The following is a 16,954-nucleotide window of genomic DNA, read 5'->3' on the forward strand; positions in this document are numbered from 1 at the left end:
TGGGCAGAACAAAATTTCTTTCACTGATCTGTGAAGAAATGCTGTCCAGGTTAACCAGTTGTAAAAATCACAGGACTACTAAACTGATAACGTTAATGGTTTATTTCATCATTATTTAAACAACAAAAAAAGGTATGCTCTTAAACCCACCCAGAAAATGTCATTCAAGTCTCACAAGCAAGTAATAATTTAACAAGAAATCTTGGCAACAGCAACATTAAGATTTGACGAGATCTCAGTACATTTAACAACCATGAAGTCGTAAAAACCTGCATTTTTAGAATCAAATTTCTAAATTTCTCCACTGAGATCATTATGATTAAATATGATGGATTACATTCTTGAGAATTTAATATTAATTATTAAATACATTGTATTCTTGCTTAAGATCACACATAGATACCATTCTCTTTGTTCTTATTGTTAACTTATTTTTAAACAAATCCCATAATTAACAAAAAATGAATCTGAAAAACAAACATTCTTTATCTGAAGCACATGTAATACAAACAATTCAAGTTACAAAATGAAAGTCTTCCATCAAAGGGTATGTAATTAAAATTCTACAGAGATAACACATTGAATTAAAATACATCTAGAGTGTTTGACACTGCAGATTTTTTAGAAAACTTGTAACACATCTTACCACAACCACAACCAATTATTTAAACTATGAAAATAAATACTGCAAATTAAAAAAAAATGCACTCACTCAAACATGAAGAGGGTTAAAGGTTTGCTTTTTTTAAAAATTCTTTTGATTAATTTTAATACTTTAAGTTTTAAAGTTTAAGTTCACAAGAGAATGCTTTTAATTTTTATTTCGGTTTTCTCGAGGATTTTATCCCTAAGCTGAGTTAGGGTTAGCAAAGTGACACTAAATGATTCTGTGAAAACTTAGGGGAAATAAATACTAGTTGTAATAAACAAGTGAATGCCAAGACAAGAAAACAATGATCTTAACGATGTTCACAATTCCCAAAAAAACTCATCTAAAGTTTTTAATTTTACTAATTTTATTACAAAAATAAACTTTAAAAAAGCTATAATTTATCATTTCATTTCAAATATAGTTTTCTAAATGTAGGAATGTGAATCTAATCTGAGCTACAATGGAAATATTTTAAAATATTTTAGGTGAAAGGAAAGTGGAATATATTACACAGCTGTGAGCATAATTATCTGTGGCAGGTTCTAATCTATTACTGCAGCTCAGAACTACTTGGTATGCATTTCTTTTAGTCTGAGCATTGGTTACTTTAAAATAAAGAACTACAATGAACAGGGCTTTCTTTAGGAAAGCTATTATTAAAATGAGCAAAAAATCATTCTTTCTAATTACTTATGTATGTATTTATTTTTTATTTTTGGTGATGCTCATTAAATCTATTTTTCATTGAATGTTTTTTTCAAATTATTAAGAATCCATTTTTTACAGTAGCAGTATGATTAATTAATTAAAGATAAAGATTGACTTAGAATCAGTACAATAAAAACTTTTATTGTAACTGACAAAAAATGCATTAAAAAATATATTAATAGAAAAACGTTTGTGCGGCATAATGACATTACAAGAAGAACTGCTAAGTGATTATTTCAAAAAAATTTTACAATTGATTTAAAAAGAAGGCTTAAAGACTAGTTATAAGTTCCACTTCACCATTTTGTGGGCAGTGTTACAAATATTCAAGATAGAGCTGATTTTAATTTTTTTTATACAAATAAAATCAAACAAGAAAAAAATCCTCAACTTAATTTAATGTGTATAATATTCTTGATTACCATTGGTAGAAATATTTTTTAACAATCAGTCATATAAAAGTAATACATTTTTTTTTCTAGCTATTTTCCCTAATATCATTACAGCAAAATAATTTATTGAAGAAACTAAAAAATTTTGTCAAGTTTGGCTCAGGTTAGATGACATGACTACATGCGGAATGATTGGGGCACCTCACACACCATTTGTTAACTAGGACTGGTGTCTATAAAATACACATCAAATATTTACTCAGCTGTCTCAAACATACAGCAGCACCACAGGATTCAGTACATCAATCAGCCAATCTCTCCCAGGCTCTGCTCATTACAAGCGGGCGCCTGGCATCCAAGGTTTGTGGAAAAAGTTGACTGGTAAAGGTGTACAGTGGGTTGATTCAAAGTTCTCCATATGGGCAGTAATCTAAAAAAATAGCAAATGTTTTTTAACCAGCGTTCAATGATGTTTTTTCTTATTTACAATGTTTAGCAAAATGATGTTTTTTTTTATCAAAGATCATCTGAAGAGAAAAAATGTATCTATTTTAGGTTATTATTTTTGCTACATGTATTGTTGAGACAAAGGTAGCAATACTAATATAAATTATAGGTTTGATAAGCACCACCTGCTTTGAAAGGTGTGCACTTCTTTTTATTTAATATTTTTATAATTAAGTTTAGTTGTTTTTACTATCATTAAATATATTTTTACTTTAAAAATCATGTTTTAAATTTTCTAAGATTATAGCTGAAACTTTTTGTAAATTTCCCCTTTTTAATACCTTTTCACGTCCTGATATTGACAAAAAAATATATCCATCCTTTAAGTGACAGAAATGTATAAACATAAGATTAAAACAAAATACCATATGTAAATTAACAACCCATGACATATTTAAAAACAAACCCTGTTTACATATTAATTGATAAAAACTCACCAAAAACAAAGCCAGTTTAACTTTCAAACTATGATCCACCACATCTGTGAAAATCATTACATTCAATTATAAGATGTCTTAAGGTCAGCTGTCAGTTTTAAAAATTTGTTACCTGCTTGTGGACAGTCTGTCTAGGTCAACTGTATCTGCTTGACATTCCTTAATTTAAGCAGCTTTTAGCAGAAAGATACCATTAACTAAGAAGATAATCCTCTATAAGTTAAACACTAACAGATAAACAACAACTGCCGTCTCTGAATTTTGTCATCTATTTACCAATGAGTATCAGCCGTAGACTTGAAAAACAAACAAAAACTTACTTATATTCATAGGGAAGTGTATCCCTTTATCCTGTACATGTGCACTGAAGTGTTTGCTACATTCTTGGTAGACCACAGCCTTTTCTTCTAACATTTGAACTGGTGGAACAACAACATTAACACAATCATTGTGTGGAGGATAGTATTAAATCCACACATAAGTTGTATATATTATATTTATATGTAAGTGAAAAGAAAAAGGTCCCACAATAATTGTGTTAAATTATGCTTATTTAACGTGAAGATGATGGCATCATAAGAAAAGTGATATATATATATATATATATATATATATATATATATATATATATATATATATATATATATATATATATATATATATATATATATATATATATATATATATATATATATATATATATATATATATATATATATATAAAATAATATATATATATATATATAATCAAGGTATAAGAACAACCCTTCAGGGAGCAAAAATGGTTCCAGCTGACAAACAAGTTATCAAGCTACACATCTCACTGAGTAGGCCCTATGTTAGTGAAAGCTAGTAGATACAAATATTAAGTATTATGGTGCAGCTACTTTCTTTTGGAAAAATAAAATGTTTAAGTCTTACTTTGACTAATTGTTTCTTTTCCTAAAAATTCTCTCATCACAGGTAATGTGGTGTCATCCACAATGGTGGGATATCTGGAAAGAATAAAACGTAATTTTAGACCTCACAGCTAACCAGTACACACATCACATCATAACTGCATGACCTTTTGTTCTCATACCTGGTCTCAAGTTATCAAAATATTTAGAGTTTTTTTCAGCATCTCTTTGGGGATTTATATACAGGAAGTGTACTTCAACCATAAAAATGTCTGAAATAACACTGTTTACAACAGGCCCACTTTCAATTCTTATCTTGGTCAGATGAAAATAAGATTTTTTTTAGAAATAATTTCAACTCCTGAATGTCATTCTAGGAAATTTTTCAGCTAATTGACAAAATTCTTGTAATAATCATAGCTGGTGAAGGTTGTTCTCTCAGCTAAGATAGATAATTCTCTGGATAATTTGAACCACTAAAGATAATTCAAGCGATAATTAAACTGAGCGCATGAAGGTTGTTCTCTCAGCTAAGAGAGATAATTCTATGGATAATTGGAACCACTGAAGACAATTCAAGCAATAATTAAACTGAGCGCAAGAAGGTTGTTCTTACCGGTGTTGTAGTAACTTCAACAGCAAAAAATTTCCTCTGTTTGATTGCAGTACTGGGAAGGAGTCTGGGGGTGATCTGGAGATTTATTTAAATGTTACACATTACTTTTTTTCAAGTGAAGATGTTTGTTTATTTACTTTTTTACTGTAGTATAATAAAAAGTAACATTTTTTAAAATTTACAATAAAACAATTGAACCATGATTCACAGCTCAATAACTAGACTCACTCTGTGGTTATAATTTCATCCCTAGTTCTCCTTACAAGCAGTATAGGTCCCTGGTACCTGTTGAATAAACACACATCATTATGGTTTACTTGTTACATGTTGTGCAGCATAGACAGCTCTTAGGAGTTGAAATGTTTAACTAAACTTTCTGTCACAGCTGTAATGGGAATCTAAGTTGGCATAGGTGTACTTGTTGAGCATCTTATGTTTTAGATATACACATCCTGATATGCTGAAAGTAGTGACTGGAAAGATGCGCAAGGGAAAACTGCTTACAAAAAAGTACCCACAGGTATTAACTCAAGCATTTATAGACTTTAACCTTTATATCCTGTGGCTTTGCTGTTACATAACTTATAACGGGTAAGGCCACGTGGCCCGCTTTAAGGGTTAACAAAGATTGGCTACATGTAGATTGTAGCATAATAAAACTAATTCCTCAATATACGACAAAATTAATCTGCACTGGTATAATTAGCTTGTATTTGGGCATTTATCTGTTTGCACAGTTTTCTGATTGCACATTTTTCTGGGAACCACTGAAAGTAACATTCAGCTGTTGATTGGTTAAAGTAGAAATTGACAGAATCAATGGATATCAGATGTGTATTTAAAAAGTTACTCACTCTAAAAGATTATCTGCTACATTCAAGTCCATGTAAGTTCTCAGACTAAGTGCAACCAAGTTTTCTGAAATGAAGATTTGGTTGATGGAGAACATTTAAACAGTCTTTAAATACAAATTAACTATCTAGTTTTATCTTCAGAAATTGTGTTAATGGAAACTATTTAGACTGCCTTTAATTATAAAATTAGATATCTACTTTGAATCAGAAAAAATATTTTAGTATTTCACTAATATTCAGCTTGTTAAATGATGAACATAAATAAACTCCAAGGTATCAAAGGCCAGAATTTATTTGTTTAGAAAAAAATATATATCAAGTAAGCTAACAAGTAAGGCTGAAGTTAACAGTAGATAACTAGCTTAGGGTTAAATGTAAAAAACAACTGCTCACTCCAAGACTGAGGCATCTTGGCAATAGCCAGTGGCACGATGTCATCAAAAGTTGCATCCAAAACCTGAAGAATTTAACATTAGCTTAGTCTCCAATCCAACATGTTTAACCAAATAAGATTATAACATTAATTTTGTCTTTATTCAAATTCTTGAAATATACTTTACAAAAATAATTTATTTAAAGTAATTGCTTTGAAAAATGTAAAATTTACACCTTTTGAACAGATATAACAACTCTAGAGTTTTGATCTTTCAGTTCATGAGATAAAAAAAATAAAGCACTGACCACAAACTTGATATCTGGGTATGTCTTGGCCACCCAGGAAGCTGTGTACCCCCCTATAGACCAGGCAAACAGAGCAATGTCCTTGGGTTCAAACTTGAGCTTGTGAATGGCATACTGCATCACGGCATCCACAGCTTTCTGTTCTTGGTCGGGGAAAGCTATTCCCTGTGTTGGTTACAAAAATTTTAAGGCTTGATGATTAGCTGCTTCACTAAGTTCCTAAAATTGTTGGTACTTGTGGCATAGCTGTTTCACACCATGTATATTGTAAGTAATTTACAAAAATTTTGGTACTTGTGGCTTAGCTGCCCCACATAATGTAATTAGGCATGGCCCTGTTTCTACCTTAACCTCTGATCATGTGGTAAGGTATATTAGACTAAGAATATCAAAAATGTTTATAAATTTAAAACATATTTATTATTAAAGTGAATTTATCTGATGCAAAGTATAATTCACAGTCATATTCAAATGAAATAAAGATAAGCATCTCCCAATCAACTTTGAATGGCATGGTCAAATGATTGAGCATTGACTATTAGCCCGAAGGTCTCAAGTTCAGATCTGGTTCAGATTCATGACTGCAGTATGACTGTGAGTTAACCCAGCTCTGATGGGTACCTGACTCACGAAAGGGAAACAAAGGCAAATGGGCATGGTGCTGACCATACTTCACGTGATGAGGCCATTGAAACAGATCAAGTCTAATTCATGTCCCACATGTCTTGGGGAAAAAAAATTAACTTTGAATGTCATATTTGAAAGCAGTGTGACTGGGTCTACAAAACCATAACCAGAAAACAAAGATTTAAAAATGCCAGACTTACAGTACTCCCACCAAACCCAGGATGGTTCCACCCCAACACAGAGTAGTTGAGATCTAATGGAGTGTTTGAGCAGCCCATCTCATAGAAGCCAGCATTACCTTCTGATGTTATAACCTATTCGTTTATGATACACACAAAAAATTATAATATAAAAATCATTATAAAAACTGTTTTATTTAAATGACTCAAAAAATTATTTTAAAAAAAAACCAAAAGAAAAAAAACTGTTATCATTAGTCTAAACCAAGAATCTAATTGTTTTAAAAATAATCAAACTTTATAAACACCAGTAATCAACTATTTTTTGTAAAAAAAAACTTATTTCATTTTTTATCATTGTAGGTTTTAATAAAAATAAAGCTATCTGAAATCTGAAGCAAATAACATTTTTTTTCTGAATAATCTATTAGACTGGTCATGATAGTTCAGTATTTAATTAAAAATAAAATCACGGATGAATTACACAAAACTTACTAAGGTACTACCATTTTCAGACGATCCCTTCCTATTCATAAACATGGTGTCAATCTCGTTTCCATCCTCTGTCAAAACTTTGGCTCTAATACCCCCTTTCTGAAATATAAGAAATTCACAAGCAAATTTTTAAACAGTGTTCAAATTGAAACAACATATTAAAGATACATTTCCAACTTTACAAGCTTAATGTAAATAAATCAATAAAATTGTGCCATAAGTTACATTACTTTTTATAAAGAAAAACAATTTCATACAATAAATTAGTTACCTAATTTGCAGAGAACGTCATGTATTTACAAGATTAATATACGTATACATAATATACTTACGTAACGTCAATCATATTTTTTTTCAATGTCTCTCCCCTATAGATAAAAGCTAAACAATTATCTCACCTCTCTCCCCTATAGATAAAAGCTAAACAATTATCTCACCTCTCTCCCCTATAGATAAAAGCTAAACAATTATCTCACCTCTCTCCCCTATAGATAAAAGCTAAACAATTATCTCACCTCTCTCCCCTATAGATAAAAGCTAAACAATTATCTCACCTCTCTCCCCTATAGATAAAAGCTAAACAATTATCTCACCTCTCTCCCCTATAGATAAAAGCTAAACAATTATCTCACCTCTCTCCCCTATAGATAAAAGCTAAACAATTATCTCACCTCTCTCCCCTATAGATAAAAGCTAAACAATTATCTCACCTCTCTCCCCTATAGATAAAAGCTAAACAATTATCTCACCTCTCTCCCCTATAGATAAAAGCTAAACAATTATCTCACCTCTCTCCCCTATAGATAAAAGCTAAACAATTATCTCACCTCTCTCCCCTATAGATAAAAGCTAAACAATTATCTCACCTCTCTCCCCTATAGATAAAAGCTAAACAATTATCTCACCTCTCTCCCCTATAGATAAAAGCTAAACAATTATCTCACCTCTCTCCCCTATAGATAAAAGCTAAACAATTATCTCACCTCTCTCCCCTATAGATAAAAGCTAAACAATTATCTCACCTCTCTCCCCTATAGATAAAAGCTAAACAATTATCTCACCTCTCTCCCCTATAGATAAAAGCTAAACAATTATCTCACCTCTTCAACTAATTGTGTTCTCCCAATCTTCAACATATTTGCTGAAAAAATATTTGTTTCATTGTCAAGAAAATTTGGATCACATGAGTGTTAGTTTTTAATTTATAAAACCTTTACAACAATTAGTAGGCCAGGAAAAAATGTTCACTTACAGAGTAAATAATTCATGAGAGACGTGCCACCAGGATAAACCATTCTGCGACCAAATGTGTGCATGGCCAAGTAGCTGAAATATTTTAACTTGTTTTAGCTAAGAAAAAGGTTGCGAAAGAAAACATCAAGAAAAATTAAGTGACAAGAACTAACATATACCAGTTTCTATATCTAAACAAGAAGCCTAGATAAAATTCTATTAATACTTATAGTTTCGCTGTCTGTCTATCTATCTATCTATCTATCTATCTATCTATCTATCTATCTGTCTGACAAGAACGCTCTAGAGAAAACACAAGCAATTTAAAAACATGCATAGTAATTCGAAAAACGAAGTATGACGTCGACACATTTAGCACAGAGTTGAAAATAATCTCAAGGCGGAAAGTGCACACAGTAATATAATGACGTCATTGATTCTGGCGTAAACATTAAAGAGGAAATGTTGTCTAATCTAAGTGGTTTGCGTGAAGAGTTTCTTTCATACAATTCTTCGGGTAGGGGCGAAGCCCCACCCCCGCGTAAGAACGTCTGAGCCCCCCCCCCTCCCCAACTCAAAAGAAATTTCTTCATCGATACTCTATAATAAAATTACTGTCTAATTAATGTGTCTAATCTAAAAAGTGGTTTTCTTGCAATGGGACGGTAGACATGTTTTTTTTTTTGGGGGGGGGGGGGGGGGGGGGGGTGTGGAGGGGTGGGGGGGGGGGGGTGTTTTGTGTGTGTGGGGGTGGTGTGTGGGGGGGTGGGGGTGGTGTGTGGGGGGGGGGTGGGTTGGTTTCAGTGTTTCTTTCAGACTTTTTCCTCCCCGGAGAGGGGTGGGGGTACTTGAAATTTTCGGGGGCGGGGGTAGAATTTTCTGGGAGGGGGCGGACACTGGAAAAAGTATATAATTATATTTCGTTGAATGGGACGGTAGACATGTTTTTTTTTTGGGGGGGGGGGGGGGGGGGGGGGGGTGGAGGGGTGGGGGGTTGGGGGCGGTGTGTGGAGGGGGTGGTGTGTGTGGGGGTGGGGGTGGGGGGTGGTGTGTGGGGATGGGTGGGGGTGGGGTGGGGGTGGGGGTGGTGTGTGGGGGTGGGGGTGGGTTGGTTTTAGTTTAGAGAAAAGAGACAGCACTATCAGCCTAGCGCCCGTTGTACCCTTCCTCAACGGGCCATTTTTCTCGTTAGGCTATGTTGGTTTTTTTATATGGCAATAATTAGGTTAAATTGTCATTAGTTGAAAAAACATTTTTTTTTAATCAATAATGATTTTAAGCAAATGTATAGAATAGGCCTCAATCTACCATGTATTGTCCTAAAATAACATAGCTTTCCAACCAATCTGTCTATACAGTTGTAGTCTGATAGTATGACTAGTTAACTAAGAGACCATTGCAATGATCAAATCTCTCCTGCCGCCATTATGTTCTCAAAAAAGCCAAAGCTAATGCTTGCAGTTAACTTACCTGAGAATTCTACATGGCAGGCTACTTCTCTCAATGGCTTGAGCCCTTCTGCTCGAAGGGGCCCGTGCAGGGGGTGGAATTTTCTCCCTATAAAGGAAATAGAATTGAACATACTAATTGAAATAATGAAAATTAATATAAAAACATTTATAAAATTACTACATTAGAGAAAAATATGTATATCAATGCCTTTTTACAAACAAAAATCTGCATTGTTTTAATCTGATATAGAATAAGAAAATTAAAAAAATCTTACTTTATACTCCCTTCATCCCATCTGAAGTCCACAGGCCAGGCCCAGAACTCAAAGTCGTAATTTGCAAGTTGTTTCTACAATTTCAAGAAAGTCAGAAATCTTGTTTTTAATTTCGTAAAATATCAAATCCATATTTTTATTTTGAAATAGAAGTTTAAGCAACTCTTTCTCGAATTCTTTTTAAGTTCTTATTTTTAATGAGAAAGTTATTAATTTAAAAAGCAACTAAACGAACAACATTTTTGCATTTAAACTGCATCTCACCTTTACTTGAACTGAAGAATTTTGCCTTGCTTCAACGAGTACACTTATAAAATTTCTATAATCAATATTACTTAATCGCCCTATTCCTGCAAAATATAAGAAAACAACTATATATATATATATATATATATATATACATATATATATATATATATATATATATATATATATATATATATATATATATATATATATATATATATATATATATATACATAAATACAATCCTGTTCTTGTTCACATGAAAAAGGAACTATCGCATTGTGTTTTAACATTGTAACTAGATTCTGTACTAATTTTTGATAACTGCTGTCTATTGAATGGCACATAAATCCAGCTTAGGTTACCTTCTGTAGCTTGGCTTTGCTAACTAATGTCTTTACTAAGCGTGGTTTTTAACAGGTGCACAAACTATCACGGTGTTTCCCCCCACAAGCGGAGATTTGCCCCCTAATGACTGACTATGAATTAGGTGAAACTACAGTACAAAAGTAGATGTACAGCATCTAATTCCAGAGATAACAATACTGCTGACTAGAATTGGAAGTGCAGGCCACGATTCATCATACAGTGTAATGTCATAGATGATTTTTTATCATGTTTTGTCATAGATTATTTTTTATTATGTTTTATTATTATTTAGAAGTCTTAAGTGTAAGTCTTACCCCTTAAAATGTAGGCTGCTGTGTAGACTATCGCAACTGACAATGCAACTCTAAGTATACCTAAAGCTCCTTCAGGGTTAAAGTGACCTAAAGAAAAAAAAATTCAGTAGCATTTGAATTCGTTTTGTACACAGCAGGTTAGTCAGACCGCTGGTCCATTTAAAATTCTCACAGAACTCATATTTTTCATCTAGAAAATGATAACAATCGTACAAGTTGTAAAATGTAATTTCTATCATGCATGACAAGAGTATAATGTTTCAAACCTCTCTTGTAGAGAATGAAGCCAAATATTGGTGTAGTCAAGTAAGTCAGTCCAAAGGCTGTGTTAAACTAAAGGGAAAAAATAAAAAATATACTCAAAAAAGATATATTACCAATTTTAAACATGTTTTCAAAAGATAATTGATTTAGTAAATATAGTAAAACATTAAATAGGTTATTCAACACTAAAACTAACATATTACAAGTCATTCAATCTCTAATGTTAAAGTATCTTAGTGTCCCAAAATTCATTGATATGTTTCAGACTTAAAACAAAAGTACAATATTCTGTATTTCTATAAACCCTGGCAAGTTTTTTTTTTTTTTTTGCATGTAACTGAACAGCCATACTGACAACAAAAAACCTTGATAAGAGATTACATGGAATACTGCTCTGCTGGTAAACAAAGAAGGCCCTAAAAATAATTTTGATGTAGGCCTAATTATAATATATTTACCGTTTGGATCACACGATCAGGCCAAGATTCAAGATAACCAGGCACATAGTCATGACCCTGTAAATTAAAAACATCAGCATTTTAAACACCAAATTAAAGGGCATTATTCTAATGCCTCTTAACAAAAGTTACAACAAAAAAACCAGTTGTTTTCAAGACAACAATCTATCACTGTTTTGACTGAGAATAGGTTTAGCTTGCCTATAATGTACTGAAGTGGGGACTCAAGACCCTCAAAATTGAGCCAGCTGTTCATCTTAAAATAGATATTCCTTAATTTAACACCAAAACGGTGCATTTTTAAAAAATATAGAATGGAAGAGCATCTATACCATTATTTAATTTATACGCCTATACTTATAGTCTTAAATTTAAAAAAAATAATAGCCAGTGCTAACCAGCCAGTGCTAAAGATGAAATTGAAATTGAAAAGGTAAAACTGGTTCATCCATTGTTATGGTCAGAGATAATTTACTCTTTGCTGCTAGCAGACTCTGTCAGATAGGGTTAAGAATAAGATAGAGGTTAGTGTGGGTAATAATTAGGCTAATTATTCTGTAGTTACAAGTGATATACCAAGAAAAAGAAGAAAAATACTGGTAGTACTAGACTGGTCTATTTAGGCCTACTAATAAAGACTAATTGAGTAGACTAGTAAGACTTAGATCTAGATCTAGTAAGTAGGCTGATGTAAAAATTATAATTGTAGTATAAAAATACAATCTTAAAAGTTTAAAAAGTGATTCAGAGGTATGAGACTCTATGTCACAGAACATCAAAATCCCCCCCCCCCCAACTCCCTTTTAAATTCAGTTCAGATTAAAAAATTTAAGTCTAGAACAGTGGTTTTTAACTGGGTTCAATCAAACCCCAGGGTTTTGGTGAGTCACTGGTCAGTCTCAGGGTTTGGACGATGTCAAGACACACATGACTAACATGATTCCGGTTTGGATTTTGTCATTGCAGACGATAAAACCTTTATGAAGGGTTTGGTGAATGTGCATTTGAAACTGTTTGACGTGTTTGTGGTAGGTTCTGTGCCTCCAAAAAGGTTAAGAACCACTGGTCTAGAATTCTAGATTCTCTCTAGAATACTCTAATCTAGATCTAGCTAGAGAAGCTAGATTGGTGTTCTGTAATCTGGATTAGATCTAAAAAATGAAAAGGCTGAACTAAATAAACTTTTTTTTAAAATAAACTCAACTGAACTGTTACGTTACCTGTATCTTGTACTCAACTTGTTTTACTTGTAGAGTGTAGATCTAACTAAAAAGTATCTAGTATCTACTTAGTAGATTCTACTAAATCTAGATATCTACTAGATCTAGAATCTGCTAGACTCAATCTAGAATCTAGATTCTAAATCTGTTTTTTTAGATCTAAATCTGCAATCAGACTAGATTTCTAGATCTAGTCTATAACAACAGGAGTCGTACTAACAGTCAGTAGACTGTTACTGTCGGTAGTGTAGATCTAGCTAGATTCTAGATCTAGATTGTTATTTTGTTGATTTTTTGAATTTTATTTTGTCATTTTGTGATTTTGTTGAGGCAGGAGTAGGAGGGCTTTCTTTTACAAGTTTTACTTCTGCCTTTTTGGCTGATAAATTACATAACAGACACACAAACACAAGACTACGTATTTTATAAATTGTCGAAAGTGACGCTTTGATCTTAATCTGTAAAAAAAACTGCGAACGAAAAATACTTAAACCTCAATGTTTTCTTTCTTGAAAATTCGTATTAACCGAGGACCATGGAAAGTCCATAACATCTTAGACGCCATCTTAATGATGGCAAGTCTAAAAATATGGAAGTGATTTCCAGGAAATCGGAGTTATGAACCTTGGACAATTTTTTTTCCCTTTATCTAGGCGTAACAAAGGCCTAGCTAGCGATAGGCCTACCAAACAGAAGCAGTATAATACAGTTATTGTGTAGCCCCATCAGTATAGTTACAGTATAGTAGGCAGAGTAATTTTTTAAGAAAACAAAATAAATAATCGCATGGCGGTATAATGATAATAATACAGGCAAAGATTTGAGCCAAACATATTTTTTTAGATTTTTTAATCATTTAATTTTATTTAATCAAGTGACATTTAGGCCTACTTATATTTTAAAATCACACGTTTTGTACACTTATACAGAAGAAATGCCACAATGCTGGAAACACCATATTCCATATTTTAGGAGTTGCCAACATTATACTATACAGATCGAACAATGGCCCATAAATTGTGTGAAACAGACAAGATTTCAAGCAAATTTATACCCCTCCCCTATTGTTAAACATTCTCGCAAAATGTCAGACCCACCCCTAGCTTGCTCCTGTGACTGCCAAATTGTTTAAACAGACATTTTTTTTTTACACATTATGAAATGAGCTTGGTCAGGTACATGCATTATAAATTTAAAATTCCTATAACAATTTACAAAAAAAAAAAATTATTCCGAATAGACAAAATAAGTTCTACATTACTTTTTGAAATGTCAAATTGGGACATTACACTTCCTAGTGATTAAAAACTCCACCCTCTCCTCGTCCAAGCATCAGGTCATTTTGGTAGGCCACAAGGCAATCAAGTAAAAGTACCAGAGTTTCTTCCAGGCATCCGAAGGAAATGAAATGTATATAATTTATATAGAATATATATACTTTTAACAGTGTCACCCCCCCCCCCTCCCTGGAGAAAGGGGTCTGGAAGAAACACTGAAAAGTACTCAAGTGGGTGGGGGATTGGTGGTTTATGGAAATACCAGATGTGCGTTAATTTACATTTATGAATAAATACAAGCCAAATTAACAACAATAAACAACTTTATTCCAAACAAGCTGATATTTACAATGGCGGATATGGATCATCAGTCCTGTGATATATTACTTAGATTAAGCAAATGGAGATGATGAAGCTTTGAAAAGTGGTTATCTCTTTTAGTTTCCTCATATTAAATGGCAGTATATAAAAAACATACCATCAAAATATTTTCTCTAGATTTTTAAGACATACACCTGATGTAATGACCCTGTATTAAAGTGATGTTTTATAAAGCTATACATCTTGCTACTAAGAGATTTAAGACAGATTTGGGTATGTTCTTCTAACTCAGCGCATTACCTCCCCTTTCCTTGTTCAGTACCCTTTAGGCCTAACCAGGGTAAAAAAAATTTAAATATATCAAATATAAAATGTTGTTGACATACCCATAATGCACAATAATTTACTACATAAAACATATTGAGCTTGGCTAGGGAAAATAAATCTTTAAAAAATACATCTCACTTTCAAGCAAAAAGAAAAATTGTAACTGAAAATTTTGCATTAAAAACTATTATTTATTAAACAAAGAAATTATTTTATCCTTTTCTTTTTAACAGTCTGGATTTTTTTTTAAACACAAGGAATGGCATAATCGTAAATATATAACAAACAATTTTACACCAATATTTTAATATTGCTAGGTATGGAAACACCAAAAGCTGTTTACAAAAACATACCTAAATTTCAGTGCAGAATCTATGGTCTAAATAACAGTAATAACAAAGATTGTAGTTACTTTAAAACAGAATTAACCATACTTTTGAAGATATGTTTTCACATAAGTATATATATATATATATATATATATATATATATATATATATATATATATATATATATATATATATATATATATATATATATATATATATATATATATATATATATATATATATATATATATATATATATATATATATATATATATATATATATATATATATATATATATATATATATATATATTAGGCTTTACATAAACATGCCTGTTTTTTTTTTTAAATTGAAATTATTAAATTTATGAATGAAAATCCTATGTAAATGTAACTAAATATAATCTTCAAGCACAACCAACACTGTTACAATTAAATAACATCAGTGATTTACTTAGCAAATGTTATCACAACTAGATTCTAACTATCAAGGCACCAACATTTTTAAGGTTTAACATTGAACTGATTATCACACATCTAAAACATTTGCGCCTTTTATGATCAACCTAACCTAGTTTTGTTTATCATTGAGAGCTCAACCACCTTAATGTCTGTTGACCTTTTTAAAAAAAAAAAGTGCTTAGACCTTTGTTTTAAGATTTTAAATTTTATTTTACAAGAAATTATCAATCAACAAAAGTGCTTATCAATGTATCAGTTGCAGTTGATTTTACTTCTTTTTTAATATGTGTAAGTTTTAAGGTCTTCTGATTACCAGGTTAACTTATCTAACATCACTTGATAATGGACTCTACCAAATAATAATGGTGTATTGTTGTACATTCTAAAGTCGAGTCATATAAGAGATTTACGGTTAATTTTTATGCTTAAAGTAAAAAAAAAGTTGTATGCTTTTTTAGAACTGATTGTAAATAGAGAGGATTAAGATAAAGGAGCAAAACACTGCTGAAACACAATACCCAAAGATGTAGAATAATGAAACTGAAAATTAAATATCAAGTCAAACACAAAGTGGATAGAGTAGAGAGAATAGTAAGAAATTAAAAAGCATTTTAAATATATATTTATATATATATAGAAAACAAAAATTGAAATAACTGGATGCACCCATTAAACAAGAAATATAACACATATGTGAAAAATAATGAAAACAGCAGAATGTGTAGTTTTACATATGCCAAACTCAAATATATAACATATTTATGAGTGTAGTCTGAATTCATTTTTGATAACCTCTTTATGTATTCATACAGAAAAAAATGTCACAATGATGCCCCATGCTAACTACCTAATTGGTCCTAACTCACTTTAAGAACAGATTAATTAACACAAGTGAACACAAAAGTTTGAAGTAGATGTTAAGATGAACCATCTGAAACTGGGTTTTCAGCAGTGTACACTCAACTAATAGACAGTGATTTTACATGATTTAAACACTATATATTTGTACTGAATATACCAACATGAAAAAAGAACCAGTGGTTTTAAATATGAATGACTGAATAAGAAAGTGAAGTTCCTGCTCATGTGAGATGAATTACAGAATTTTAAAACAAAGCACACCGATGGTTTCTATAATACACCTGGTCCATTATATTCAAAACACCTGATCCATGACATAAGAAAACAGCAAAACTAAAAATTAAAATAGGAAATGTTTACAAATCAAATTTAAAGAGATTATTACTGGCCAAAAAGAAGAATAGAAATGAGTAAAAAAAATATATAAGTAAACAGTAAACCCAAGTAACAAGACTTTAAATTGCCAGATCATATTTTGGTGTTGCCAAATTATATTTTGG

General features: G+C 31.6%; 1 protein-coding gene across 1 annotated transcript; it reads right to left on the minus strand.

Annotated features, from left to right (window-relative positions):
• Positions 1–206: 206 nt before the first annotated feature.
• Positions 207–13,474, minus strand: LOC131941822 (phosphatidylserine lipase ABHD16A). The gene is made up of 20 exons (XM_059301370.1): positions 13,371–13,474; positions 11,658–11,714; positions 11,202–11,268; positions 10,936–11,022; positions 10,271–10,356; positions 10,007–10,080; positions 9,751–9,837; positions 8,300–8,373; positions 8,148–8,188; positions 7,048–7,146; positions 6,574–6,687; positions 5,747–5,911; positions 5,459–5,522; positions 5,066–5,129; positions 4,440–4,496; positions 4,212–4,286; positions 3,618–3,691; positions 3,017–3,115; positions 2,697–2,740; positions 207–2,182 (listed from the first exon to the last, which is right to left on the minus strand). The coding sequence occupies exons 1-20, from the start codon at positions 13,440–13,442 to the stop codon at positions 2,087–2,089; spliced, it is 1,596 nt and encodes a 531-aa protein (XP_059157353.1). The 5' UTR covers positions 13,443–13,474; the 3' UTR covers positions 207–2,086.
• Positions 13,475–16,954: the final 3,480 nt, after the last annotated feature.

The sequence above is a fragment of the Physella acuta genome, unplaced genomic scaffold (assembly GCF_028476545.2).
Source record: "Physella acuta isolate Inbredline_101_S28 unplaced genomic scaffold, ASM2847654v3 ptg000374l, whole genome shotgun sequence".
NCBI classification, from domain to species: domain Eukaryota; kingdom Metazoa; phylum Mollusca; class Gastropoda; family Physidae; genus Physella; species Physella acuta.

What these genes read in the sequence shown, in the direction of transcription:
- LOC131941822 (XM_059301370.1), bottom strand. Translation starts at nt 13,442, where the DNA reads ATGGCGTCTAAGATGTTATGGACTTTCCATGGTCCTCGGTTAATACGA. An exon ending in CAAGATGCCTCAGTCTTGGA is followed by an intron (nt 5,130 to 5,458) that starts GTGAGCAGTTGT and finishes TCTTCATTTCAG; the next exon opens with AAAACTTGGTTGCACTTAGT. An exon ending in ACACTTCCCTATGAATATAA is followed by an intron (nt 2,741 to 3,016) that starts GTAAGTTTTTGT and finishes TGATTTTCACAG; the next exon opens with ATGTGGTGGATCATAGTTTG.